Source organism: Anolis carolinensis, chromosome 2 (genome assembly GCF_035594765.1).
Source record: "Anolis carolinensis isolate JA03-04 chromosome 2, rAnoCar3.1.pri, whole genome shotgun sequence".
Classification (NCBI taxonomy): Eukaryota; Metazoa; Chordata; class Lepidosauria; order Squamata; family Dactyloidae; genus Anolis; species Anolis carolinensis.
In genome coordinates this window covers 185,812,228-185,839,394 of record NC_085842.1, presented here as the reverse complement: position 1 = coordinate 185,839,394, position 27,167 = coordinate 185,812,228, and the positions used below count along the sequence as shown (strand labels likewise).

Here is a 27,167-nt window from a genome sequence, read left to right as displayed (position 1 = left end):
GGATGGTGGTGTCTTCTGATATCCACAGGAGATGGCAGACTCTGCCATCCACAGGAGATGGTGAGACAAGTGGAAGATCCAGATGAGAGATAGTGATGGAGGGGGGATATCCATGGTTCCCTTGGCTCTGATCTCCCAAAGTTGGGGATAACTTTGGAATGTTCTCCAAGTTTCCCCTTAAATAGGAGGTGGCTGGGAGATGATTTCTCGCCTTCCCAAATCCAGCTTCCAGGAGTCCTGGCAAATTCGTAAAAGTGAATTCCACAAATGTGGAGGGCCAACTGTATAATTGAAGCCAGATTTGTTTTTACTGGGGTTAAGATTTATATTCACCTGCTTTCACATGAATGAAACTGGTAAGGTGATTTACAATAAACATTATTGTGAAACATCTTACAGTAAAATAACAAAATACAGAGACATAAATCACAATTTAAAGTCGGATCATTAACAGAGAAATATAGCATTGTTATGAGGGCCTTTAACAACAAAAGAGACTGAATAAAATACATTTGCCTGCTAGTGGAAAGCCCAGCTGCCTTTGGTAAGGAGTTTCAGGGTTTGAGAGTTCTAAGATTTCACTTTCTTGAACAGATTCTCTATATACTTGGTGAAGCAATTAAGAATGAATTGCCATTCATTCCTATAGTATATTTCTTTAAAATAGACCTACATTTATATAATATTTCAAAATTATCTGTACTTTTAACAATGACAACCAAAAAATTGCAAAGGTGGTGCTATTTTATCAAGCTGAGGTTTTGCTATGTTGATTCTCAATTCATTGTGGTTTTTCAGATATCTGGTAGAACTTGGTTGTATCAAACCACTTTGTGACCTCCTGACGGTAATGGACTCGAAGATTGTGCAGGTAGCACTTAATGGTCTCGAAAACATTCTGAGGCTTGGTGAGCAAGAAGCCAGACGGAGTGGTACAGGCATTAATCCATACTGTGCACTCATCGAGGAAGCCTATGGTAAGGGGGACTGGTGGTGGGTGACAGTCATGTTAAAAATCAAAATCCTGCGTATTAGTTTTTGCCTTATTTTCCACTACTCCTTTTAATCAGACATGAGAAGACTCTGCTGCTACAGTGGGCAGAGCATGACATTTATTTATTTATTTCCAGGATTTATACCCCGCCCTTCTCACCCGGGGGGACTCAGGGCGGCTTACAACAGTTGGCAACATTTAATGCCAAGAACATAATAATAAAGCAAAAACAGTACATATAATCAATTAAAACTATAAAAATACATCATTAAAATACATTATAAAAATTAAAACATATAACCACACTTGTCTACATTGCAAGACTGTAAAATCTGCAGTGTTTTCCTTGGTTTTATTTTGTTAGTTTTATCCAGCTCTCTAATCTGTTAAAGCCATTTTGAATTCTGATCCTGTCCTCTGGAGTATTATCTATCCTTCCTAATCTGGTGTAATCTGCAAACTGGATAAGCATGCCCTCTAAACCTCCATATTGGTCATTAATAAAGATGTTAAACAGTACCGGGCCCAGAACCGAACCCTGCAGCACTCCACTAGTCACTTCTTTCCAGGATGAAGGGGGCACGCTTTGGATTTGGTTGCTTAACCAATTATAAATCCACCTAATAGTAGTATTGCCTAGCCCACATTTTACTAGTTTGTTTGCAAGAAGGTCATGGGGGATCTTGTCAAAGGCCATACTGAAATCAAGATATGCTACATCCACAGCATTCCCTGCATCTACCATGCTTGTAACTCTATCCAAAAAAGAGATAAGATTAGTCTGGAATGACTTGTTTTTGAGGGATCCATGTTGACTTTTAGTAATCACATAATTCCTTTCTAAGTGAATGCAAGCTGCCTCCTTAATTATTTTCTCCAGAATCTTTCCTGGTATTGATGTCAGGCTGACTGGATGGTAATGGTTTGACTCCTCTTTTTTTCCCTTCTTGAAGATAGGGGTAACATTTGCCCTTCTCCAGTTTGCTGGGACTTCTCCTGTTCTCCAAGAATTTTCAAAGATATGCAATACCTCGTCATACAAGCCAGCTATTAGAGCACATTCCTGTAGCCATTTCCTTGTTAGAGAAGATTGAGTAGCATCCCAACAAATTTCATTGAGATCCAAAAGATGACATTTCTGTGCTCCTAGCAGCAGAACTGCAGCTATTTGCTGTTTGTAGACCTTGCAACTTTACGAACTGGCTATGGAGATAGGCTCCAGCAGTTCATAGGGCAATTGTTCATGTGATGAGAGTTCTGCCAAGTCAGTGTAGATCTCAGCCTCTGAGTTAAGGAGGGGAGCAACAGATCCAGCTGGGATTACTTCTGCAGCAGTGGGATCTTCAGCATGTCTTTGGAGTCTTCAGTGGTGCATGATTAGTTTGCTGAAAGGATTTTTATAGGGTTGTTGTATTTTTTACGGGCTATATGGCCATGTTCCAGAAGTATTCTCTCCTGACATTTCACCCACATCTATGGTAGGCATCCTCAGAGGTTGTGAGGTATGGAGAAACTAAGCAAGGAAGGTTTATATATCTGTGGAAAGTCCAGGGTGGGAGAAGAACTCTTGTCAGTTGGAGGCCAGTGTGAATGTTGTAGTTAATCACCTTAATTAGCATTGAATAGTTTCATCTCCTGGCTTCTTCCTGACCGGGGGGGGGGGGCATCCTTTGTTCAGAGTCATTAGCTGCCCCTGATTGTTTCATGTCTGGAACTTCTTTGTTTTCAGAGTGTTGCTTCTTATTTACTGTTCTGATTTTTGAGTTTTTTAATACTGGTAGCCAGATTTTGTTCATTTTCATGGTTTCCTCCTTTCTGTTGAAGTTGTCCACATGCTTGTGGATTTCAATGGCTTCTCTGTGTAGTCTGACATGATAGTTGTTGGAGTGGTCAAGCATTTCTGTGTTCTCAAATAATATACTGTGTCCAGGTTGGTTCATCAAGTGCTCTGCTATGGCTGATTTCTCTGGTTGAGTTAGTCTGCAGTGCCTTTCATGTTCTTTGACTCGTGTTTGGGCACTGCATTTGGTGGTCCCTATGTAGACTTGTCCACAGCTGCATGGTATACGGTAGACTCCTGCAAAGGTGAGAGGATCCGTTTTGTCCTTCGCTGACCATAGCATTTGTTGGATTCTCTTAGCGGGTCTGTAGATAGTTTGTAGGTTGTGTTTCTTCATCAGTTTGCCTATGCGGTCAGTGGTTCCCTTGATGTATGGTAAGAACACCTTTCCTCTGGGTGGATCTTTGTCTTGACTCTCATGGTTTGTTCTTGGCTTCACAGCTCTTCTGATGTCCATGGTGGAGTATCCATTGGCCTGTAGAGCCCAGTTTAGGTGGTTTAGTTCACCTTGGAGGAGGTGGGGTTCGCAGATTCTTTGTGCACAGTCTGTCAGGGCTTTGATTGTGCTTCTTTTTTGACTTGGGTGATGATTGGAGTTTTTATGAAGGTATCTATCTGTATGTGTAGGTTTTCTGTAAACTGTGTGGCCCAATTGTTGATTGGGTTTGTGAATGACCAAAAACATCTAGAAATGGCAGTTTTCCTTCCTTTTCTTTTTGCATGATGAATTGGATGTTTGGGTGGATGCTGTTGGGGTGGTCCAGGAACTTGCTGAGTTCCTCTTCCCCATGGCTCCAAATGGTGAAGGTGTCATCAACATATCTGAACCATATAGTTGGCTTTTTTGGTGCTGTTTCTAGGGCTTGTTTTTCAAAATGTTCCATATAGAAATTTGCTACTACTGGACTGAGAGGGCTCCCCATGGCCACTCCATCTTTCTGTTCATAGAATTCATTTGTCCCACTGAAAGTAGCTAGTGGTGAGGCAATGGTGAAACAGGGCTGTGATGTCTTATAGTTTGTGTCACAGTTCTAACAGCTTTGATCGATCTTCCTCCCTCCCTCCTTCTTTCTCTTCTTCCCTCCCTCCCTCCCTCCCTCCCACCCTCCTTCCTTCCTTCCTTTCTTTCTTTCTTTCTTTCACTCACTCTGAGTTATGAAAGAGCATGAATTAGGTATCACTTCTTTGGGTTATGAAAAAACATAAAATAGGTACCACTTCATGTTTGAGATTTGAGAAAATGTGTGTGTTACCCTTTCAGGGCTGGATAAGATTGAGTTCCTACAAAGCCATGAGAACCAAGAAATCTACCAGAAGGCCTTTGATCTGATTGAGCACTATTTTGGAACAGAGGAGGAAGACAGCAGCATTGCTCCACAAGTTGATCTTGGCCAGCAGCAGTACATCTTCCAGCAGTGTGAAGCTCCCATGGAAGGCTTCCAACTCTGAGGTGCTTCTGTGTGCTCGATTGCTCTGCCCAGGTAGTAGAGCTGAGTAGTTTTGTTATCCATAAAGCTGTGTGAGCTCATTTGCTTGCTTTTTGCACACAACCTCCTTAAACACAACTGGAAAACTTTTGGCTCTTAGTTGTAGATGCCACTTTGGTAAGGGCTTACCAGAACTGCTGCACCCATCTCTGAAGAGGTGGAGCATTTATGTAAAGATGTTGGTTTTCCCCTATGAAATGTACACTAACATGGTGTAATCCTAGATTATAAAACAAGGGTGGAGTTGCTGCATTTGTGTATTTGTGTGTGTATGTGGCAGTGTTCTTGCTGTCTACAAAAAGGCGTTGAGAGACGTTTTCTTCCCATACACTGCTGGGCCCTGCCTCATTCAATGGATTTGAGAGAATATTTAATATACAGAATTTGAACTCTGGTGGTTTTGTGTGTGGCAAACTAAGCTCATTTTAATATATATATAAATATATACATATGAACTCTCTGTTCCCTGCACTTATATCCACCAGTGAATGAGCTTCTCCAGATTCTAAGAATACTGAACATCTGATAATAAACTGACTTCTATGCTGCTGTTTTGACTGCTTTGGGTTTGGAGTTCTCTTCTGTCTGCATAAGGAACGGGGAACTGCTTCATTCCTCTCTACCTTCCCAAGGCACAGCAATATTTATTGTTGAAGATTCCCTAAATTGTGCAGGGATAGAAGAACAGTTGCTACTCATCTACCACAGCATAAGTTGCATTCATATATTGAAGTTGGTCCTCATCAGTAGCATTATTGCTAAGGAATTTCCACACGAATTTTGGCACGCCACCTGGTCAAAACAAGACTATGTATATAACTTTTTGATGTGAACTCTCAATATGCTAAACTTCAAGAACAGTACTAGCTTCTTCTGTTGCATCTGCTTTTATGAACTGTACCTTCTGCCTCAGACTGGGAAGGACACGTTAGCTTTAACAATCCACACAAGCCCTTAGTCAAGGCCTGCATTTCACAACTACTGTACAAGCACTTCAGTTGTGAAACCAGATGGCTACCATTTTTTTCCTCATATCTCTGATTTAAAGCTTAGTGCAGCTGATCTCTGGGGAAGCACCAGCATTTCGGCTTCTCACAACAGCCATGTGTCACGGCACAGTTTCTGTGTAATTTGTACAGTCTCCTGTTATCTAGTACTAAGGTTGTAGTTCTCCGTTATGCTTGAATTGAAGGCACTGGATATGAAGGAAGTGGTGTTCTTCTTCCATTCCCCGGTCAGCTGGCCCTGACAACATAGTATTAATATATCAGCAGTTTGTTCCTATGTAAATGTTTGCCTATTGCAAAGAGATGGCACCTGCTCCTCAACTGAGTAGTATAGTGAATTCCATCATTCAGAATAGAGGAGAACTAATATTGTGTTTCGTAATCACTTATGTTGTCAGAATTGTTGGACAAGACCCTTCATGATACAATTAATAGAAGATAGCTGGCATCACCCATAAAGCTTGGGAGATCTAGCCTCGACTTTCTGGGTAAATTATCCCCATTCAGCATTTTGCATTTTTATTGTGTGCTTTTACAAAAGGAGGCCTTCACAGCTGCCTGTTCAGACCATTCTTTAGCACGTCCCTTCCTCCATGTTCCCTTTTTTTAGTGCCGCTTTATACTAAGGGACTTTGGCAGCATATCATTGTCAAGCTTTGTTGGAATTTAAATGTTTGTAGTTTTAAGATAAACATTGTGAATGAGCTAAAATAGGGAGAATGTGCTTGGCAATAAAATAATCCCCCCACCCCCACCCCCAGTAATTGCTTGGGTGGCAGGACCAAACAGAGCAAGTTTGGAATTCACGGGCAAGAGTCCATGGCTACAAAGAAAGGGAATATCATAATGCTGCCTGTGTGATCATATCAGATTGCCATGAAAAGAGAAGTTCATTTGCTGAAAACCTGCACCAAATTGGCAAAAGCTGATTTTAACAGCTGTTATGAACAGAAAATAAACTGCATGCAAGAAAGGTTATGAAGGAATTAACTTTTTGTTGACAAAGTACAACCCAGTTTGAAGTTAGATAAGTAACCCTAAAAAATCAACAACCTCATTGCCTTTAAATCCCATAGTTTCTTTTATGGAGTGTGGTAGAAGCACTAATGAATAGCAATCTTATTTCAGCTTCCATTCTTGTGGCTGGGTTTTTAAACGTATAAATTTCTTACGACATGTCATTTATATAAAAATTTGTTTTAAATCATGTACTTTATTGAACAGCTTTTTGGGGAGAGAGGTGGGCAAACTACATATTTTGTAAGCCAACTTCAGTGAAGTGTGCATGTGATACTGAAATGTCTTGCATACACAAATACTGATAGTGTGTATATGTGTGCGCAATCCTAGAAATCTATATGCACATGCACAGTCCTCCAGTGTGTGTGCTGATGTGTATGTATATATGTATATTTACACACATCCTATATTTCTCACACTGAAAGGTTTTATCCCAAGCTAGTGAAAACAATGTGATGCATTGGTGTTCCTGCTTAGGAAATAATGACCATTCTCTCTAAAGGGGTGAATTAAATCATAAATACATTCAAACAAAGTGGTGTGCTGTGTCCCAGTTTTTGTAAAAAGGAGTACACATTCTTTATATAATATTATAGGGGTGTAAATAACTCAGTGTTTGAGACTGAACTAGTTGATTATGAAGAAAAGTCTAGAAATACCCAGCAGAACATCTGTTCACCATGGTATTATTTTGTGAACAATTGCTATAAGGGTAGGGGGGAAAAGTCTGTGCCTGTTGCTAAAGAAGGGGGAATAGGATTTTCATATCTTTCCTACCAGTGGATCCATCTTAAGTTAATACAGTCAGCCTTCCTGATCTGTGGATTCAACCAGTCACATATCTGACCACCCCTTCACTTGCGCTTCTACAGTAGCAATCACAGTCACTGCAAAAGGGTTTGTGTTAGAACATGGTGGCAAAATCCTTTCTGTGACTTCATAGATTCATAGAATCAGATTCGAAGGGAACCACAAGAGCCATCCATTCCCCCTCCTGCCATGTGAACACAGACTCAAAGCACTCCCGACTGAAGACCATCCAGCATCTTCTTAAAAACCTCCAGAGGAGACTCCACCACTAGGGCAGCATATTCCACTGCCAAACAGCTCTTACAGTCAGGAAACTTGAATCCATTGCTCCATGTCCTAGTCTCCAGGACAGCAGAAAACAAGCTTGCCCTCTCCTCAATGTGAAGTCTTCTCAGATATTTAAACATGGTTATCATGTATCTTTGAGCCTCATTTTCACCAAGTTGAACATACCCAGCTTCCTAGAGCTCTTCATAAGGCTTGGCTTCCAAACCTTTGATTATTTGGTCACCCTCCTCTGGGCACATTCTGGCTTGTCAATATCCTTCTAGAACTAGTGTCTAGAATCGAATATCATACTTCTGTCGGTGTAGCCTAGAATTGCATTGGCTTTTATTGCTGCCACATCACACTGCTGACTCATGTTCAACTTATGGTCTAACCAAGATTCCAAGACCCCTTTCACATGTACTTTTTCAACCCAGGTTGGCCCCCATTGTACAGAGTGTTTTAAAAAGATGGATCCAATTTCAAATTGCTATAACTCCACAACCACAAACCATCCATGAATGAAATTCATACCACTTGAAAAGGGGTGTAAAGGGGGTTTTTTGTATGTTTTTTAGGGGGGGGGGGGGAGTGTAGATGCATTTTCCAGCAAACAAACGGCAGCCGGCCTCCATCATTTGCATGATGGCAACCCGAAAACAAAAAAGCCTAAGTATTATTCATTTGTTGGATTTTTCAGATTTATTTCTGATTCGAAATGGTTAGTAAAACTCAATGTGATAACGCAATAAAGTAACTTTTTGTGTAATTGTAAAATGTTACAATAATGGAATATACTACTATATAATTGAATCCATCATTTTGAAAGACCCTGTATATATGTGCATTTTATTTTTATTGCCCATGTGTATGGTAAAGGTAAAGGTTATCCCCAACATTAAATCTAGTCATGTCTGACTGTGAGGGTTGGTGCTCATCTCTATTTCTAAGCCTGCATTGTCTGTAGACACCTCCAAGGTCATGTGGCTGGCATGACTGCATGGAGTGCCGTTACTTTCCCGCCAGAGCGGTACCTATAGATCTACTCACATTGGCATGTTTTTGAACTGCTAGGTTGGCAGAAGCTGGGGCTAATAGCGGGAGTTCACCCCGCTCCCAGGATTTGAACTGCCAACCTTTCGGTCAGCAAGTTCAGCAGCTCAGTGATTTAATCCTCTGCACTATCGGGGGCTCAGTAGCAGTGTGTATTTTTCCCTGTTGAAATTAATTTTGTACACTTTGGTCCAGTTCCCTAACCCATTACCATCATTTTGGATTCAGATTCTGTCCTTTGGGATATCCCTCCCAATGTGGAGCATGGTGTCTACATCAGGGGAAATCATCTGTAAATTTAATAAGCATGCCTTCTGGAGGGAGGAAGAAAGTAGGAAAGTAAAGGCAAGAGTGAGGGAAGAAAGGGAAGGAGGGAAGAGGAGGAGAGAGAAAAGGAGGGAAGGAAAAAGGAGGGAGGGGAAGGAAGGAAAGAAAAAGAGGAAAAAGTGGGAAGGAAGAAAAGTTAGAAAGAGAAAGGTAAGTAGGTAGACAAATGGAAGAAATTTGGCATTCAGAAAGCGTGTCACAGTGGTTTGAACCTCAGACTGTGGCTCTGAACTCACCGAGTCACACCCTCTCAGCCTCAGATGAAGAAAAAGGCAAATCCCCTTTGAATAAATCTTGACCAGAAAACTGGGTCGTAGGATCGCCCTAAGTCTGAAACAACTTGAAGGTACACAACAACAACAATCTTCATCAACTTGATTATCTCATCAGCCAAAAGCAGGCCCACACTTCCCATTGAAATGCTGATAAGTTTATGTTGGTTAAAATTGTTCTCTATTTTAAATATATTATTTGTTCAGTTTTTTGCACTACAGATATGTGCAGCGTGCATGGGATCCATTCATATTTTTTTTTCAAACTATAGTCCAGCTCCTCAACAGTCAGGGATCATGAACTGGGCCTCAGCTTAAAAAGTTTGGTGAGCTATTTACTAAACACCCTTTGGACTTGGCCATTCAACCAGTTTCCAATCCCTCTAACACTAGCTTTGTCTATCCTGCATTTTATTAGCTCTTTTGTGAGAATGTTATGGGGAACCTTGTTAAAGGCCTCATTGAAAATGAGATATGCTGCATCCACAGCATTCCCTTCATATACCATGCTTGTAACTCATAAAAAAAAGATAAGGTTAGTCCGGCGTGGCTTGTTTTTGAAAAACTCATATTGACAGATTGTCTGTCCTAGAATTTTTCCTGGTATTGGGTAATGGTGGTTTGGGTACTCTTCCCCCCCCCCCCCCCCTTTAAAGATATTTGCCTTCTTCCATTCTGCTGGAACTTCTCCTGTTCTACGGGAATTCTCTGAGATGATTGCCATTGTTTCTGAAATTACTTCTGCCAGTTCATTTAATATCCTTGGATGTAGTTCATCTGGCTCTAATGACTTGAGTTAATTTAGAGTAGCCAGATACTCCTGTACTATCCCTTTACTTAATTTTGTAAAAATCCTCTGCTCCATTATCCCCAAGTTGAGCACTGTTACCATTGGGAGAAGACTGAGGCAAAGAAGAAAAAAAGGGAGTTCTGCCTTTTGTCTGTCCTGTTCACATTTCACCATCACCTCTATGCAAGCAGCCCTACCATTTCCTTGTTCTTCCTTTTCTACAGACATGACAAAAAAAGTCATTTTTATTGCTTCTAACCTCTCTAGCAAGCCTGATCTCATTCTGTGCTTTAACTTTTAATTCCTCTTAGTCGATTACCTCCTTTTTCTATTTCTTATACATGTCTCTTTTAAATCTTAGTTCAATTGAAAGTACCGTAGACATCCATTCTGGTTTCTTCACGTATTTTTTAAAACTCATTGGAAGTGTTTGAAATTGTGCCTCCAGTATCTCACTTTTCAAAAACTCCCATCCATGAACTCCTTTCTTTTAATATTCTCGACCATGGGATCACACTCAGGTATGATCTATGAAAGTAGACTTCAATAAACTAACTATGCTTGACCTCCCTTTTCTGCCATATAACAAATTCTAAGAACATGGTCACTCCAACCGAAGAAACCTTCCACTTCCACGCTATTTACCCAGTCATTACTGTTTCTTAGGATCCCCTTATTGCCTTTTCCACCTTCTGTAAGGCAAGTGATGACTTTGTTGGGAGCGGATATTCTTGGCAGTTTGTCCTCCAGCAAACATCATAATTACTGTATTTTTTTTTCTGAATGTGTGGTCATCTGTTCCAGGCCTTAAACCTTAAACCTAGCTTGAAGGTTGTAGTAGAACCTCACAATGACATCCCAAAGGCTTTCATAGCCGAAATCACTGGGATGATGTGTGTGTTCCAGGCTGTATGGCTATGTTCTAGCAGCATTTTCTCCTGACATTTCAATTGCATCTTTGGCTGGCATCTCCATGGGATCCTCTGAAAATGTCAGCCACTGATGCAGCAGAAACGTAAGAAGAAAATGCTGCTACAATACCTGTTAACCATACAACACCCCATCCCTGTTCTGTCTTTCCTGGATGCTTGGATGCTTTCAACTTAGCTTCCAGGATTTACATCATGGACTTCCTCACAGATGTAAGCTTTTCTGATATTCAGTGCTGCTACTTCTCTTTTCCCGTTTGGTCTGTTTCTGAGAAATATCCTCTATTCATATATTCTAATCATGAGACTTGTCCCATCAGGTTTCAATAATACCAGTGATATCGTATTTGCTTTCCTGTATTAAGAATTCAAGTTCATCTTGTTTATTTCCCATGCTTTGTGCATTAGTGTAAAGATACAAAAGATCATGGGACATCCCCCATCGCTGCCTATTGAAGTTTTTGCAATTCTCCAGTAGTTTTGCAGTGACTGTGATTGCCTGAGATTCATGACTCCTCTCCGAGATTGAAACCAGTTCAGGACTTTTGTCAACCACTTTATTTATATGGGATTTCAGCATCCACAGATGTTGGTATCAGCAACAGGCCCATTGTACTCCATCCTAATGTCCTTTGATAGGAGTAAGCTTAGAAATAACTTATTTGTCGTCCCCCCCCCCCAAAAAAAAATATCTGGCAGGTAGGTTGCAAGAGCTTCTTCTGCCGCCAGCATTACTATGTGCACATTTCCCTGGGTGTGAAATATCCAAGGTCACCATCTGGGTACATAGAGTAGGAACAGAGGTGTTCACTTTTAATGTGAAGCTCACTGCAATGAACCTACTTCTATTTTTCTTTACCCATGTTGGGGGCACACATCCCATGTTGATCCTTGGTGGAGAAGGGCATTTAAATTAGAAGTCCAGTTCTTCAGCTAGACATTTCTTGTTCCGAAATTAATCACAGCTGAAATGGGTGCTTAAGGTTATGAAAATCTGCAAGAAGTACCTGAGGATGAAACCACCAGAGTTATTACAGATGAATGTAAAAGAAAATCCCAGTCTGTGGATGTCATCATCAATGTACATAAGTTCTTTTACTGTTGCTTTCACACACATTTGCACAATGGGATTAAAATGTGGAGCCACAAGCCTGCATAAAGTGTTACTAAATTTAAAACCCTACATACTAATCATCTGAGAGTTTAGCAGCCTGGACTAGCCTCTCACATATGGATATAGCAACGTATGTTTTACAAGGTACATGAACGTTAATATTTAGTAAGAAACAATTTAGCTTCTGGCAAAAAATAGTTATTTGACACTAGCAAAATATGGAAACTTCATCAAGAAACCTTAATTCAAAATAATTTATTCATTGCATAAGCTTGAAGACAGTAAATACGAGCAACTGATAAAAATGCATTTCTCAGACAGCTGCTCTGTAACTGGAACGTGAAAATCAATCTTCCCCTTGTTCATGGCTTAGCAGAAGCACTGTGGGCTGCCTCCTCTCTCCAGCGAGCTTTTTTCTCCATGTTCTGACTTGTCAGGGATTCGTGTCTTCCAACAGCCTACAGACAATTTACAAAGGATGCAAAATAAGAGAACAGCGCTTTCATTTATAGTAACTTGGCATGAGACTTTTTAAGTGGAACACTGAAATGCCGGCAAACCAGAGTGATACTATAACTTAGCAATAAAAAGAAGGCACATTTAAGACATTTATTTCGTCATGGACTCTATTCTATTGTTGGATGAAGCCTCGGTTGGCACACATGGGATAGGAAGTTTCTCTAATGTTGAAACTGAACTGCACAGAAATCGTGCTAATGGCCATTAATGTTTTAGAGTGCATCCCACATTATCTTATTGCAATTCAGTGGTACTTGGCAAAGGTCAGACCAGCCAACTACATAGCAGAAGAGAGTAACTTTGATTTGGTTATTCCTCTATTTTTTTCTCAATTAAGACCTTGTCATTTAATAATTTTCAATAAACAAGATGCTCCTTCCATTTCCAATCCCTTGTCTCCAAGAGTATTAGGCCTGCACAGCACTCGGAGTGGGAACATGCAGCCCCCCGAAGTGCAGTTGGAGGGTACATTAACTCCCAACATTGCTCATGCTCAGCCACACTGCAGACGCAATATAACTGTTGAGGAGTCCCACCCTTGCCTTAAATACAGGAGCAAAACTGGGAATTGTAGTGTTTTTTACCCACCCGCACATCCTTTTACTCTCTGAAAGTGAAAGGATTGATGGTTCTGCCCTTACTTGCTGAAAGACAGAGCTGTCTAACTGTGGCAATAATGGAGTGACTCAATTGTCAATCCAAACTCAAGCAGATACACTGACAGACACTGAATCTGCCAGTAAATTACATTGATTTCATTGGCTCTGCTGTAGTTGCAACTAAGAATGGATTTAACTGGGGAAAAGTTAAAAGACATTTTAAAGTCAGAATTTCACAAGCCTGATATCTAAATTCAAACCCCACTAGCCTGACTAAACAGAACAGCACCCTTCCAGATGTTCTTGTATCACAACCCTCTTTTTATTTTTTCGTGTCAGGAGCGACTTGCACCAAGTCGCTTCTGGTGTGAGAGAATTAGCTGTCTGCAAGGACTTTGCCCAGGGGACGCCCAGATGGTTTTGATGTTTCTACCATCCTTGTGGGAGGCTTCTTTCATGTCCCCGCATGGAGCTGGAGCTGATAGAGGGAGCTCATCTGCGCTCTCCCCAGGTTGGATTCAAACTTGGCAGCCTTCAGGTCAGCAACCCAACCTTCAAGTCACAAGGCTTTAATCCACTGTGCCACTGGGGGCTCCTACAACCCCCATCATCCATGGTTTTACACTGATGTGGCACTGAGGGCTGTGCAGTGGAGGGATGGGTTTTGTGATGTTTGTTGGGGAAAGCATTTAATTTCGTTGTACAATGACAATAAAGTTATTTTATTCTATCAGCTCTAGCATGATGTCTATTCATGAGAAAAATAGGAATTGTAGTCCAGCATCTGGAAGGCTACATAAAATGCCATGGTGATCCGAATTCAGCCCACACATTTGACTCATGTGCTCTGTAGGGAAGAAGCAGTGTCTAAATCCAAGTACTGCCACAAATCACTTTTGACAGTAGAGACTCCTTCCTTTGCCACCCACTTGGATGGAGCAAAAGAAGCTTTAATCTGTCTACAACCAACTCTGCTCCCACCTCTCCCACAATATTCACTATAGTAGGCATTCTCACATTCTCCCTTCTCTGCTTCTATTACAATATTAATATTGAATTACTGACCATGAGAAAAAATTGTGGCTGTCACATTATCTCTCTTCCTCCCATTCTTGATATGTCAACTCTTTTGTACTCACCTGTTTCCCCGAAATAACCATAATTATGCAGCCCACGATTGTCAAACCAATCATCAGATAGCTCATCTGCACACGAATTTTGTTCTTGGCAGAATCTATCATCTCAAACCTTTAAAAGACAAACATGTTATTGAACCCTAGATGCTGATATGTTTGCTAGTAAAAAAAATCAAGGAAAAATGTCCCCATGCTCAGCTTTAGCTCACACACTAAAAGGGAAAAATCAAGTACTAATGAATGGAACTTTCTCAAGGCAAAGAGAAACCAATGTAAGTATGAGACAGACTCAGAATCCCTCGATCTGCCTAGAAAGAGGCTTTGTGAAGCAAATAAGAGCTTGTGTCCCTGACCTGAGTGTGGCAAAAAGCACAGCACTGACCCCTCTTTTTAGCTGATTCTCTTATATTTGATTTGCTTGTCATTAAAGACAGACTCACACTGCTATCACCACAATCAAATCCTGTTACCAAGTATAGCCCCAAATGATTTATTTCCCCCATGCAATAAAAAAGAGGGTTTGCTTTCAAATTCTTAACTGTACTACAGTTACAATGTCTTACATCAGATAAAAATCTCCACAATAGTTAGCGAGGTACAGGGGTTATGACTGGTAAAAAAACATACCATTTTGGCAATGTAAAAGATTTCCACATTAAACAGGACTTGGTTTAAAGGTGCACAGGACAGGGGAAGAATATATGGATTCAAAGTCCAGAACAGAGAATGTGAAAACAAATCTTTTGCCAGATACACAACCTGTGAAACTCAGCACAATCATTTCTTTCCAAAATTATTCTTCTCATGCCTGTACAATTTGTATTAAAGTTGAAGTAGATAAAACTAATCAGGAAAGTGCATGACGGAGTCAATATCCTCTGGAAAACTACAGTTAGAGGTCAGTTATATCTAGAAGTGGACTACCTTGCTTTGTCCTCCAACATAGTTACAAGTCAATATAGGGTGAATAAACCTTAAAAGAGCCCCCATTTCATTCTCACTACTGTAGTATATTGATATAAAGTGCCTCCATAATCCTTTCTTAAATTTTACCATATTGGCTGCAAGTCTGACAAAGAGCAAAGAACTGGGTCAGAGCAGCACAGGGTAGCAAAGCTTGGCAAAGCTTCAATGTTCTTCCCAGTTTATTTTGTTTGGCAGTGAAATTCCAACATACTAAGCTTTGGGAAAACTAATAAGAACAGCAGCTTTCAAAACATCCAGCATCTACTGAAAACTCAGAGGGAACCCGTGTTTATACACATAGTTATATCAAAAATTTAAACCCATGTTTGAAGACGGGCAAATTCAGACTGCTGGCAACCTCTGTTCAAGACATTATTATTATTTATTTATTTACTTACTTACTTTTCTCCCACTTTTCTCCCACATATGGGACTCAAAGCAGCATACATAATAAGAAAAAGACAACTACATAATACAGAAAAAAATGATCCCATCCACCCAATTGTCCCACCCATCCAACATATAAAGAATAAATCCAGAAATTACATTCTAAGGAAGGCGGGGGGAGATTGGGAGGAAAAATATAGCAAATACGATAATTTTTATCTCTTTTTTAAAAGCTAATGTCTTATTGTACACAAATTGTCTTGGATCCCACACTGGGGGATAAATGCAACAAATTCATAATCTGGGTGAACAGACTGTAAAAACAAATGGAGGGAGATCTAGAATTCACAACCCGATTTATACAAGACAATAACCAAAATTCAGCTTCATTGTGCCTCCTAATCCACGTGCCCCATCTCCTCCTCCCCTTTTCTCCCATTGTTGATTAAATGTTCAAAATTCTCTGAAAAACAAGAAGTTATTAACAGAATTACAGACAAAGACATCAGGACAATTTGGATATTATTGTGCTAATTAAACTTGTTGTTTTTCCTTAATCTTGTACAATTTCTGAATGTCCTTTTTACTTTGTCTAAAACAAAATAATTTTAGAATACAGCATCTTTCTTCCTCCCAAATATGTCCACTTCTACCCTCCACCCACACAGGAAACACTTTAAATTGTTCACCCAACTCTGTTAAAGGTCCTCCACATATGTTGCTTTGGAGTGTGGTGGAGTCTCCTTTGGAAGTTTTTAAACAGACTGGACAGGCCATCTGTCTTTGTGTATTCCCTATGGAGTTGGACTTATTGCCGCCTTCTAATCTCTTTCAGTTTTATGAAACTGGGGAATGGGGTGTGTGGCATATTTTGCTTTTAATTGTAATTGCCCAATTAAATTCAGGGAGATTCAAAACTGGCAACAAGAACTATACTTACGATACGCTTTCAGGTATGTCCTCTGCTTTCTTATATCGACCTGTCCATAGCAACATTCTCTTCTCTCGCTCAGTGGGCTTGTGTCCTGGAACTTTGAAGGAGGCTCCTACAGAAAGCAAGGGGGGGAAAAGATGAAGCAATAATTTCAAACCAAAGACTCCATTTAAATAGCAGTATTGACACAATACAAGTTTCTGAATCAGTGCCTCAAATAACTCCAAGAACAGAGCTAAAAATCAAAACAATAAGAAAAAATATTTTGCTGTTAGACTGTGATTAAACATACTGCTACATTTGGATTGGATCTGTACATTTGAATGACCTTAATCGAGCACGTATAGGAACTGCCTAGGTGTCAGACAGCAGATTGGAAGTATGTTGACTGAACATGGGTGACCTCCCAAATGTTATACTAAAAGCAGCTAATGCAGAAAAGACAAGAAAGCATAATAAATCAAAATTTATTTGTTGATCAAATTAATCCGAAAGATAAAATTGAAAAATAAAGTGAATGTGTTTAGCACAATAAAAACAATCCCAGAAGAATCCAGAGGAGGAAAGGCCATGCAAGTTGCTACTGGAATGGTTCTCAAGTTTCAGACATCCTTGGACCTCTGCTCCCCAATTCTCTGATTGTTAAGCCATACTGGCTAGGGCTCCAACAAACTGAAAAGTAGGACATAAGTCAGGCCAAAGACTAAAAGCCAGAGTTCCACTGTAGCATAAAAGTACGAAGGCACAAAGGCTTTCAATTACTCAAGCACAAGAGCTAAGTACTTATTTCTATTGGTTTGCGGAAGGAGCCTCTCGTTCTTCTTTTCTTGTTGTCACCTTCATTGATCAGTACAGTAGTTTTCCTTTCCCCTGCGTACAAATTGTTGAGCAGTATTCAGGATTTTGGTTCTATTTCGGTCACTTTTACTCTTGCCTCTGGTTTATCCTTAATTCCTTTTTTATCATCAATTGTTTGATTCCAGAGCAAGCTGGCTTCAGGAAAGGCAAAAACTGCAAATCACAAGCGTTGCATCTGACTCAGCACATAGAAGGTGGGTTTGAAAGGCAGCAGATTATATGAGCTGTCTTCATAGCCCTGTCAGCAGATTATGACACTGTAAACCATCGCCTTCACCTGAGAAAAACATATAATATCACAAAGGACTACTACCTCACCTGCTTAATAGGAAATCTGCTACAAAACAGGAGCTTTTTTGTTGAATTCCAGGGTGAGAAAAGCAGATGGCAAAAACAGAAGAACGGCCTCCCTCAGGGGAGCGTGCTTGCTCCATCAATGTTTAACATTTACACAAATGACCAACCACTGCCAGAAGGGACAGAGTTCCATCTATGCTGACGATCGTGCCATCACTGCCCAAGCAGGGAGCTTTGAACAGGTTGAACAGAAGCTCTCTGAAGCTTTAGGTGCTCTTACTGCCTATTACAGGGAAAACAAGCTGATCCCTAATCCATCTAAAACACAGACATGTGCTTTCCACCTTAAGAACGGACAAGCATCTCGAGCTCTGAGGATTACCTGGGAAGGAATCCCACTGGAGCACTGCAGCACACCAAAATACTTGGGAGTTACCCTGGACCATGCTCTGACTTACAAGAAGCACTGCTTTACTATCAAGCAAATGCGGGTGCTAGAAACAACTTCGTACAAAAGCTGACTGGCACAGCCTGGGGATCACAACCTGATGCAGTGAAGACATCTGCCCTTGCACTTTGCTACTCTGCTGCTGAATATGCATGCCCAGTGTGAAATACATCTCACCACGTTAAACAGTGGATGTGGCTCTTAATGAGACATGCCGCATTATCACAGGATGTCTACATCCTACACCACTGGAGAAATTATACTGCTTAGCCGGCATTGCACCACCTGACATCCGCCAGGAAGTAGCAGCCAACAATGAAAGGACCAAGGCATTGACATCTCCGGCCCATCCCCTGTTCGGATATCAGCCAGCACGCCAACGCCTTAAATCAAAAAATAGCTTTCTGAGATCTACAGAGATACTCGCAGGAACACCTCAGTGAGAGTCCAAAAGTGGCAAGCTAAAACACGAAACCTTAATCAGTAGCTGAGAGACTCTCCCCTGGACACACAGAAGACTGGGCAACTTGGAAGGTGCTGAACAGACTGCGCTCTGGCACCACGAGATGCAGAGCCAACCTTAAGAAATGGGGCTACAAAGTGGAGTCCGCAACATGCAAACCACAGACCACCTACTGCAATGCATTCTGAGCCCTGCTACATGCACAATGGAGGACCTTCTAACAGCAACACCAGAGGCACTCCAAGTGCCCAGCTACTGGGCAAAAAACATTTAGTATTAATGCCAAAAAAAATTCTTTAAAAAATCTCTGTTTGCAAATCCATTACACGAGAAATAAAAATCCATTGCTGGTTCTCTTTCTGGTTGATTATAGATAGTATGGTGTTGAATTCCTCCATGATGTCCCTGGCTTCAGTCCAGAGTTTTCCTAGTTCCTGGCCAATTTGTGCCAACTATATTTTGAATGTTATTCTAAAGTCTATGGGGATGTTGTTCAAGTTGTATTTCAGAATGATGATTGGTTTAGTGTTCTTCATTAGCTTTAATCTAGTTTTGATATTAGTAATTTGTGGTCTTTGCCACAATCTGATTTTGGTCTCATTTTTACAGAAAAAATTGAGCTTTTCCATTTTCTGCTTCCAATTATGTACTCTACTGGATTTTTTTACTGGCCATCAGGTCATGCCCGTGCATAAAGTCACTTCCTTGGTTGCTTAAAGAATGCATTTGAAATAAGCAAAATATTTCCCCTTGCCAAATTCAGCCAGTCGGCTTCCCACTTCATTTCTTGATCCTAGGCCAAATTTTCCTATAATCTTTGATTCTGCTTTGTTTCCTGTTTCTGCATTCCAAACCCAGTGATCAGGGGTCCCTACACTGTTTAAGCCAAGGGCCAGTTCACAGTCCCTTAGACTGTTGTGCGGCCAGAACTATAGTTTGAAAAAAACATGAACAAATTCCTATGCACACATTGTATTTGTAGTACAAAAATATGAACAATACAATATTTAAAATGAAGAACAATGCTGACTAACATAAAGTTAACAGTATTTCGATAGAAGACCCCAGAGGCCATCCAGTCCAACCTCCTTCTGCCATGCAGGAAAAGCACTATCAAAGCACCCCCAACAGATGGCCATCCAGCTTCTGTAATAATAGTAATGATAATAACAACAACACCAACCCCAGGGGCATCCAGTTCAACCCCCTTCTGCATGCAGGAAAAGATGGCTATCCAGCCTCAACAACAACTATAGCAGCAACCCTAGTAAGCATTAAGTCCAATCCCTTTCTGCATGAAGGAAAAGCACAGCCAAAGCACCTCCGATAGATGGCTATTCAGACTCAATGACAACAATAAGAGCAACAGCCCCAGGGGACATTCGGTCCCTCTTCCTTCTATCATGCAGGAAAAGCAAAATCAAAGCACCCCCTGAGCAGCCCCCAGAGAGATAGGGCTCTGGGCAGCGAGGAGTGGGAGGGTTTAAAGGGTTACATATTAATCCACACATGCCCCCATTCTATCACATACTAAAATACAAAGTCTAATTGGGGATATGAGACAAGCAACTACTCCAAATAAGGCACAAAACTCACTAAATGTTTGGTCCATCAAATACAAATATACACACATCAATTACACAATTGGGCCCACAATTGTTAACAATACACAATTGTTAACAAACCTAAGGTTGCGATCCTGTGCACATTTTCTGGAGAATTAGACCCCTCAGACACATTGCCAATTCAGCACAGACAGAATCTGATTACAAATGATGATGATGATGATGTTTACCTGAAGCTGCTGGTTTTGACGTCTGTACACTGGCCTCCTGGGGCTTGCTGCATAATCTTCTATTCACTCTGTAACATGATCCTTTAGTTACACGCAGAACAGAAAATAGATTTTTGTCCAAGATATGAACAACTTTGCCTGGAGGAGAAATTCAAAGAACAGTAATGTAGAAAAAGAATGACATATCTAGGAAAACAACACTTCAACAGGTTTCAGATTCATGAATTAAATCTAAATTGATGAGAAAATTTGAAGGCCTCAAATCAGGACACATTTTCACTTAAGTCAGGAGAGTCAATGTGTCTACAAGTCACCAGACAATTTAAGGCAGTCCCATGAACTTCAGCAAACAATACCCAGAAGCAGTTTGCAAATGCCTTCCCCTGAATGCAACCTACAGCCCCAGGGGTCCATCCGCAAGATAGAATAACACCATTGTGGTTCCAGTTTAACTACCATGGGCTTTGTGGTTTGAGGTGGCACCGGAAAAGCTCTCTCCAGCTGTGGAGGCTAAATTGCCAAACCCAAAACTCCACAGGACAGTTAAAGTGGAACCTTATCAGAGCATATGGCACCCGATATTCCTTGTCGGAACAAGGCCTAGAAGCAGATCTTTTCAAACTGTGTGTTGTGACACACTACTAGATGGTTCAGGTCCAAGCTATTTGGCTGACCGCATCCCCTTCTATGAACCTGCCCAGTCCCTGGGATCTTCAGAAGAGACTCTTCTCTTGGTCCCACCTCCATCTCAAGCTCACTTGGTAGCTGCCCCTCAATTCTGGAACTCCCTTCATAGAATCATAGAATAGAGTTGGAAGAGACCTCATGGGCCATCTAGTCCAACCCCCTGCCGATAAGCAGGAAATCGCATTCAAAGCACCCCTGAGAGATGGCCATCCAGCCTCTGCTTAAAAGCCTCCAAAGAAAGAGCTTCCATCACAGTCCAGGGCAGTGTTCCACTGCCGAACAGCTCTCACAGTGAGGAAGTTCTTCCTGATGTTCAGGTGGAATCATCTTTCCTGTAGTTTGAAGCCATTGTTCTGCATCCTAGTCTCCAGGGCAGTAGAAAACAAGCTTGCTCCCTCCTCCCTATGACTTCCCCTCACATACGATACATGGCTATCGTGTCTCCTCTCAGCCTTCTCTTCTGCAAGCTAAACAAGCCACTCCTCATAGGGCTTGTTCTCCAGATCCTTGATCCTTTTAGTTGCCATCCTCTGGACACATTCCAGTTTGTCAACATCTCCCTTCAATTGCAGTGCCCAGAATTGGACACAGTATTCCAGGTGTGGTTTGACCAAGGCAGAATAGAGGGGTAGCATGACTTCCCTGGATCTAGACACTATACTCCTATTGATGCATGCCAAAATCCCGTTGGCTTTTTTAGCAGCCGCATCACATTGCTGCCTCATGTTTAACTTGTTGTCCACAAGAACTCCAAGGTCTTTTTCACATGTAGTGCTGTCGAGCCAGGCATCCCCCATTCTTTATCTTTGCATTCCATTTTTTCTGCCAAAGTGAAGTATCTTGCATTTCTCCCTGTTGAGCTTCATTTTGTTAGTTTTGGCCCATCTCGCTAGTCTGTTAAGATCGTTTTGAATTCTGCTCCTGTCTTCTGGAGTGTTAGCTATCCCTCCCAGTTTGGTGTCGTCTGCAGATTTGATGATCGTACCTTCTAACACTTCGTCTAAGTCGTTAATAAAGATGTTGAACAGAACCGGGCCCAGGACGGAACCCTGTGGCACTCCACTTGTCACTTCTTTCCAGGATGAAGAAGATGCATTGGTGAGCACCCTTTGGGTTCATTCGCTTAGCCAATTACAGATCCACCTAACCGTAGCTTTGTCTAGCCCACATTTTACTAGTTTGTTTGCCAGAACATCATGGGGACTTTGTCGAAGGCCTTACTGAAATCCAGGTACGCTACATCCATGGTGTTCCCTGTATCAACCCAGATTGTAACTCTATCGAAAAAAGAGTCTGGCATGACTTGTTTTTGGCAAATCCGTGTTGGCTATTAGCAATGACTGCATTTGTTTCAAAGTGTTCACAGACCACTTCCTTAATTATCTTTTCCAGAATCTTGCCTGGTACCGACGTGAGGCTGACCGGACGACAATTGTTTGGGTTGTTCTTTTTTCCCTTCTTGAAGATAGGAACCACATTTACACTCCTCCAATCTGCTGGTACTTCTCCTGTTCCCCAAGAACTCTCAAAGATTATTGCCAGTGGTTCTGAAATAACTTCCACTAGTTCCTTCAATACTCTTGGATCTGGCCCTGGGGACTTGAATTCGTTTACAGCAGCCAGGTGTTCCTGAACAACTTGTTTCCCTATTTGGATTTCCCCTAATCCTTCATCCATTCCATGTTGCTGAGGTTGAAGACGGCTTTCTTTTTGTGAGAAAACTGAGGCAAAGAAGGCATTAAGTAGTTCTGCCTTTTCCCTGTCCCTTGTCACCATCACCTATCTTCTCCTCGCAGAAGCCCTATCACCTCCTTGTTCTTCCTTTTTCTACCAACGTAAGCAAAAAAGCCTCTTTTTTGTTGTTTTTAATGTCCCTGGCAAGCCTGAGCTCATTTTGCGCTTTAGCCTTGCGAACCTTTTCCCTACAGGAGTTGGCTATTCGTTTGAATTCTGCTTTGGTGATTTCTCCCCTTTTCTACTTCTTGTAAATGTCAGGGAAGCCAGAATGGGAATGACCCCCTCCCTGCTGTCCTTCCGGCAGGCTAAAACCTTCTTATTCAGGCATGCCAATGTCCTCCACAAACACAATACTCCCCACCACCCAAGTGAATGCTCTTATACGAGGACAATTCCATCCTAGACTGTAATGTGTTTCCTCCACCACATACATCTGTTTTTCTTTCTCTCTCTCTCTCCAATGGTATGGGATTTCCAGGATCCCGTCCACTACCTCCCATAACCTTTTCCTACTCTTCTTTATGGCACACAGCAAACAGAGCAGAATTGTTCAGCACCTGAACATACTGGAAGGGTTTGGGGGACTGACTCAATATGATGAAAGGTGGAGTTCACCCGGCATCAAGGCAGATCACTGTGACCCCCATCGACCATGGATTGGACCTAATTTGGCACACAGAATCCCGATGACCAACGCAAAATACTGGAGAGGTTTGAGGGGGATCGACCGTGATTTATAAGAGTTATAGTTCACCTACGTCCAGAGAGCACTCTGAACGCAAACAATGCTGGATCTGGACCAAACTTGGCACACATACCCAATATGCTCAAATTTGAATACTGGTGGTGTTTTGGGGCGGGGGGAAGAGACAATGAAATTTGGGAGCTGTAGGTACTGGGTTTTATAGTTCACCTCCAATCAAAGAGCACCCTGATGGACCTGAACCTAACTTGGCATACATAGCCCCATGACCAACAAAACATACTGGGGGGGGGGGGTTGACCTTGAATTTTGGGAGTTGTGGTTCACCTACATCCAGTTAGCACTGTGAACCCAAATGACAATGAATCTGGACCAAACTTGGCACACATGCCAAATTTGAATACAGTGTTCCCTCACTTATCGCTGGGGTTAGGTTCCAGGACCAACCCGTAATAAGTGAAAATCCGCAAAGTAGGAACACTATTTTTAATATTTATACATTATTTTAGTAGTTATACACTATTTTAAGTCTTTATCAACGAATCGTGTGTTGATAAATTGCCTCCTTCTCCTCCCACTGCCGCCTGGGCTCCTTTTCTCTCCCTTTGGCTTCTCCTTCCTCCCTTCCTTAGGTTGTAAATAGTAATTTTTTTATGATTTATGATAGTCTTTTAGAATTTATTGAAAACCCACAAAACTGCGAATCCGCGAAAAGTGAACCGCAAAGTAGCGAGGGAACACTGTACTGATAGGGTTTGGGAGAGATTGACCTTGACTCTGGGGAGTTTCAGTTTACCTACATCCAGGGACACTGACCCTCAATGACATTAGACTGGGACCAAACTTGGCACATAGAACCCCATGACCAACTAAACCTTGGGGAGAGGGGACATGATATAAATATTATTATAATCATTATTATTATAACTTTAAAAATATAAATGAAAAGCTTTCATGAGATGTGTTATGTCTCGTCCCCCCATACATTAGAATCACAGAGTTGGAAGAGACCTCATGGGTCATCCAGTCCAACCCCCTGCCAAGGAGGAAAATTGCATTCAAAGCACTCCTGACAGATGGCCATCCAGACTCTGCTTAAAAGCCTCCAAAGAAGGAGCCTCCACCACACTCCAGGGAAGAGAGTTCCACTGCTGAACAGCTCTCACAGTGAGGAAGTTCTTCCTAATGTTCATGTGGAAACCCTCTTTACCATAATTTGAAGCCGTTGTTCCGTGTCCTAGTCTCCAGAGCAGCAGAAAACAAGCTTGCTCCCTCCTATGTCTTCTCCTCACATATTTACACATGGTCCTCATCATATCTCCTCTCCGCGTTCTCTTCTGCAGACTAAACATGCCCAGCTCTTTAAGCCGCCCCTCATAGGGCTTGTTCTCCAGGCCCTTGACCATTTTAGTCGCCCTCCTCTGGACACATTCCAGCTTGTCAACATCTCCCTTCAACTGTGGTACCCAGAGCTGGACACAGTGTGCTTGCACTTTACATATGTATCTGTGTATCTCTTATAAGTGGTTGGTTTCCTAGCAGAACTGAATTACCAGGTGGCAAAATCATGCATGCCTAAAAAGTGTGTCACCAACGCCAAATGTTTGGAAAGCTCTGGTCTTTGGGCCCATTCACACAGCCATTTAACCCAGAATATCAAGGCAGAAAATCCGACAATATCTTTGAACTAGGTTATCACAATCTGAGTCCACACTGTCATATAATCCAGTTCAAAGTAGAAAACGTGGGATTTTATTCAGTTGTGTGGAAGGGGCCTTAGAGAGCCTAGGCACCAGGTATTGGATGCTAAGCAGAGCCAGCACGGGTTGGGACTTGGGAGACGATCAACGAAGTCCAAAGAAACGGGCTGCATTGCTTCAGTCAGAACTTCCCCAGTGCATCCGTTGCCCAGCAAAACCCCCGGAAACACAGCAGGAGCCTCTTTTGGTAGCGCTTTTTCGGAGCCTTGACTAGGCCTGGCCGGCTTCGCTCTGGAGCCCCGGATGTTCAGACCCAGGCCTCCCTCCCCCAGGGCCCACTGGCGAGGCCCAGCAGCAGCGGGAAACGCACTCACCCGCGGCGACCAGGGAGCCCGACATTGCACCGCTTCCGGCCTTCTCCTTTGCTGCCAGGCGGCCCTCCGACCAAGACCAGCTGAAGGGAGGCTGGCCCCGCCCCCCGCCCGAGGGGCCCCGGAAGGGGCGTGGCCTCGTGCCCTTGGCCAGTGGAAGCCGGCTTGCAACCAAAGCCAAAGAATGGAGCCTGCGAGGAGTGCTTCCAGTTTGTCTGGTTTAGATGCAGGGATAGGAATGGCTTGCGTTCCTGCTGCCCTTTTATTTCTTGTTGATGATAAAACTTACTAGCTTGGGTACGTTATTTGAAAAAGGCCTTGTTTGTTTTTGGATGTTAGGTAACATCAGTTTGGTCATTTGTGACGCTATTTATTAGAAAAAAGCTCAAGTCTTTGGGTTTGTTTTTTATGAATGCTCCCATTGGAAAATGCATAAGGATCTCTTAAGGTAAAGGTTTTCCCCTGACATTAAGTCAAGTCGTGTCTGACTTTGGGGGTTGGTGTTCATCTCCATATCTAAGCTGAAGAGCCGGCATTGTCCATAGACACCTCCATGATCATGTGGCTGGCATGACTGCATGGAGCACAGTTACCTTCCTGTACATGTACATGTTTTCAAACTACTAGGTTGGCAGAAGTTGGGGCTAACATCGGGAGCTCACCCTGCTCCGTGGATTCAAACCGCTGACCTTTCGGTCAGCAAGTTCAGCAGTCAGCGGTTTAACCCGCTGCGCCATTGGGGGTTCCAGGATCTCTTAGATATATGGGGGAAAAAATTGTGTCAGAAGCGACTTGAGAAACTACAAGTTATTTTTGGTGCGAGAGAATTGGCCATCTGCAAGGACATTTGCCCAGAGGACGCCCTGATGTTTTACTATCCTTGTGGGAGGCTTCTCTCATGTCCCCGCATGGAGCTGAAGCTGATAGAGGGACCTCATCTGCGTTCTCCCCGGGTTGGATTCGAACCGGCAACCTTCAGGTCTGCAACCCAACTTTCAGGTCATCAGTCCTGCAAGCACAAGAGTTTAATCCACTACACCATCAAGAGCTCCTGTATATATAAGAAACTAACAGCCTTATCCTACACGACAAAAGATACCTTAGAAATTGGAAATAAGACATAAAATTTAACGAGAGTATAGTTAGGTCTTGGATTAACAAAATCCAAAAAATAAAAAATAAACACCTAAGAATCAAAGAAACACAGCGGAAAATAATTTCAATATGGTATAGAACCCCCCTACAGTTGACACAAATTATGGGAAACATTACTAATAAATGCTGGCATAAGTGTGGGGACATTGGTACATCTTCAGATATGTGGTGGGATTGCATTGAACCCCAAAAATATTACAACACAGAGAAGTAATAGAGAAAATAATACGGCAAAATTATATTAGAATAAAGCCCGATTTCTGTCCCTCAATATACAGGTAAAGAAAGGGAACAATGAATTGATAGAAATACTAAAATTTGTGATATCTGCCATACATGCCACAATCGCCCATGGTTAGAAAGACAAAACAAAGTGGAATCGGGAAACATGGTGGAGCCAGCAGTAAAAGGACCAAGGCATTGACATCTCCAGCTCATCCTCTGTTCAGATATCAGTCAGCATGCCAACAACTTAAATCAAGAAACAGCTTAAATCAAGAAA

The 27,167-nt window shown here is 41.9% G+C and overlaps 2 protein-coding genes across 2 annotated transcripts in view; one reads left to right on the top strand and one right to left on the bottom strand.

The window, feature by feature from the left end:
- Positions 1-6,883, top strand: part of kpna1 (karyopherin subunit alpha 1) — a 62,350-nt gene extending 55,467 nt beyond the window's left edge. Inside the window, exons 13-14 of the mRNA XM_003227291.4 lie at positions 799-977; positions 4,096-6,883. Coding sequence (XP_003227339.3) covers positions 799-977; positions 4,096-4,283 — 367 coding nt within the window. The 3' untranslated portion in view covers positions 4,284-6,883. The remainder of the gene's footprint in view (positions 1-798; positions 978-4,095) is intronic.
- A 5,267-nt stretch (positions 6,884-12,150) lies between these two features.
- fam162a (family with sequence similarity 162 member A) lies at positions 12,151-25,669 on the bottom strand. Its single transcript, XM_003227292.4, has 5 exons — positions 25,514-25,669; positions 20,313-20,450; positions 16,458-16,563; positions 14,168-14,276; positions 12,151-12,368 (listed from the first exon to the last, which is right to left on the bottom strand). Exons 1-5 carry the CDS (start codon positions 25,536-25,538, stop codon positions 12,273-12,275), a joined length of 474 nt encoding a protein of 157 aa, XP_003227340.1. The 5' UTR covers positions 25,539-25,669; the 3' UTR covers positions 12,151-12,272.
- Positions 25,670-27,167: the final 1,498 nt, after the last annotated feature.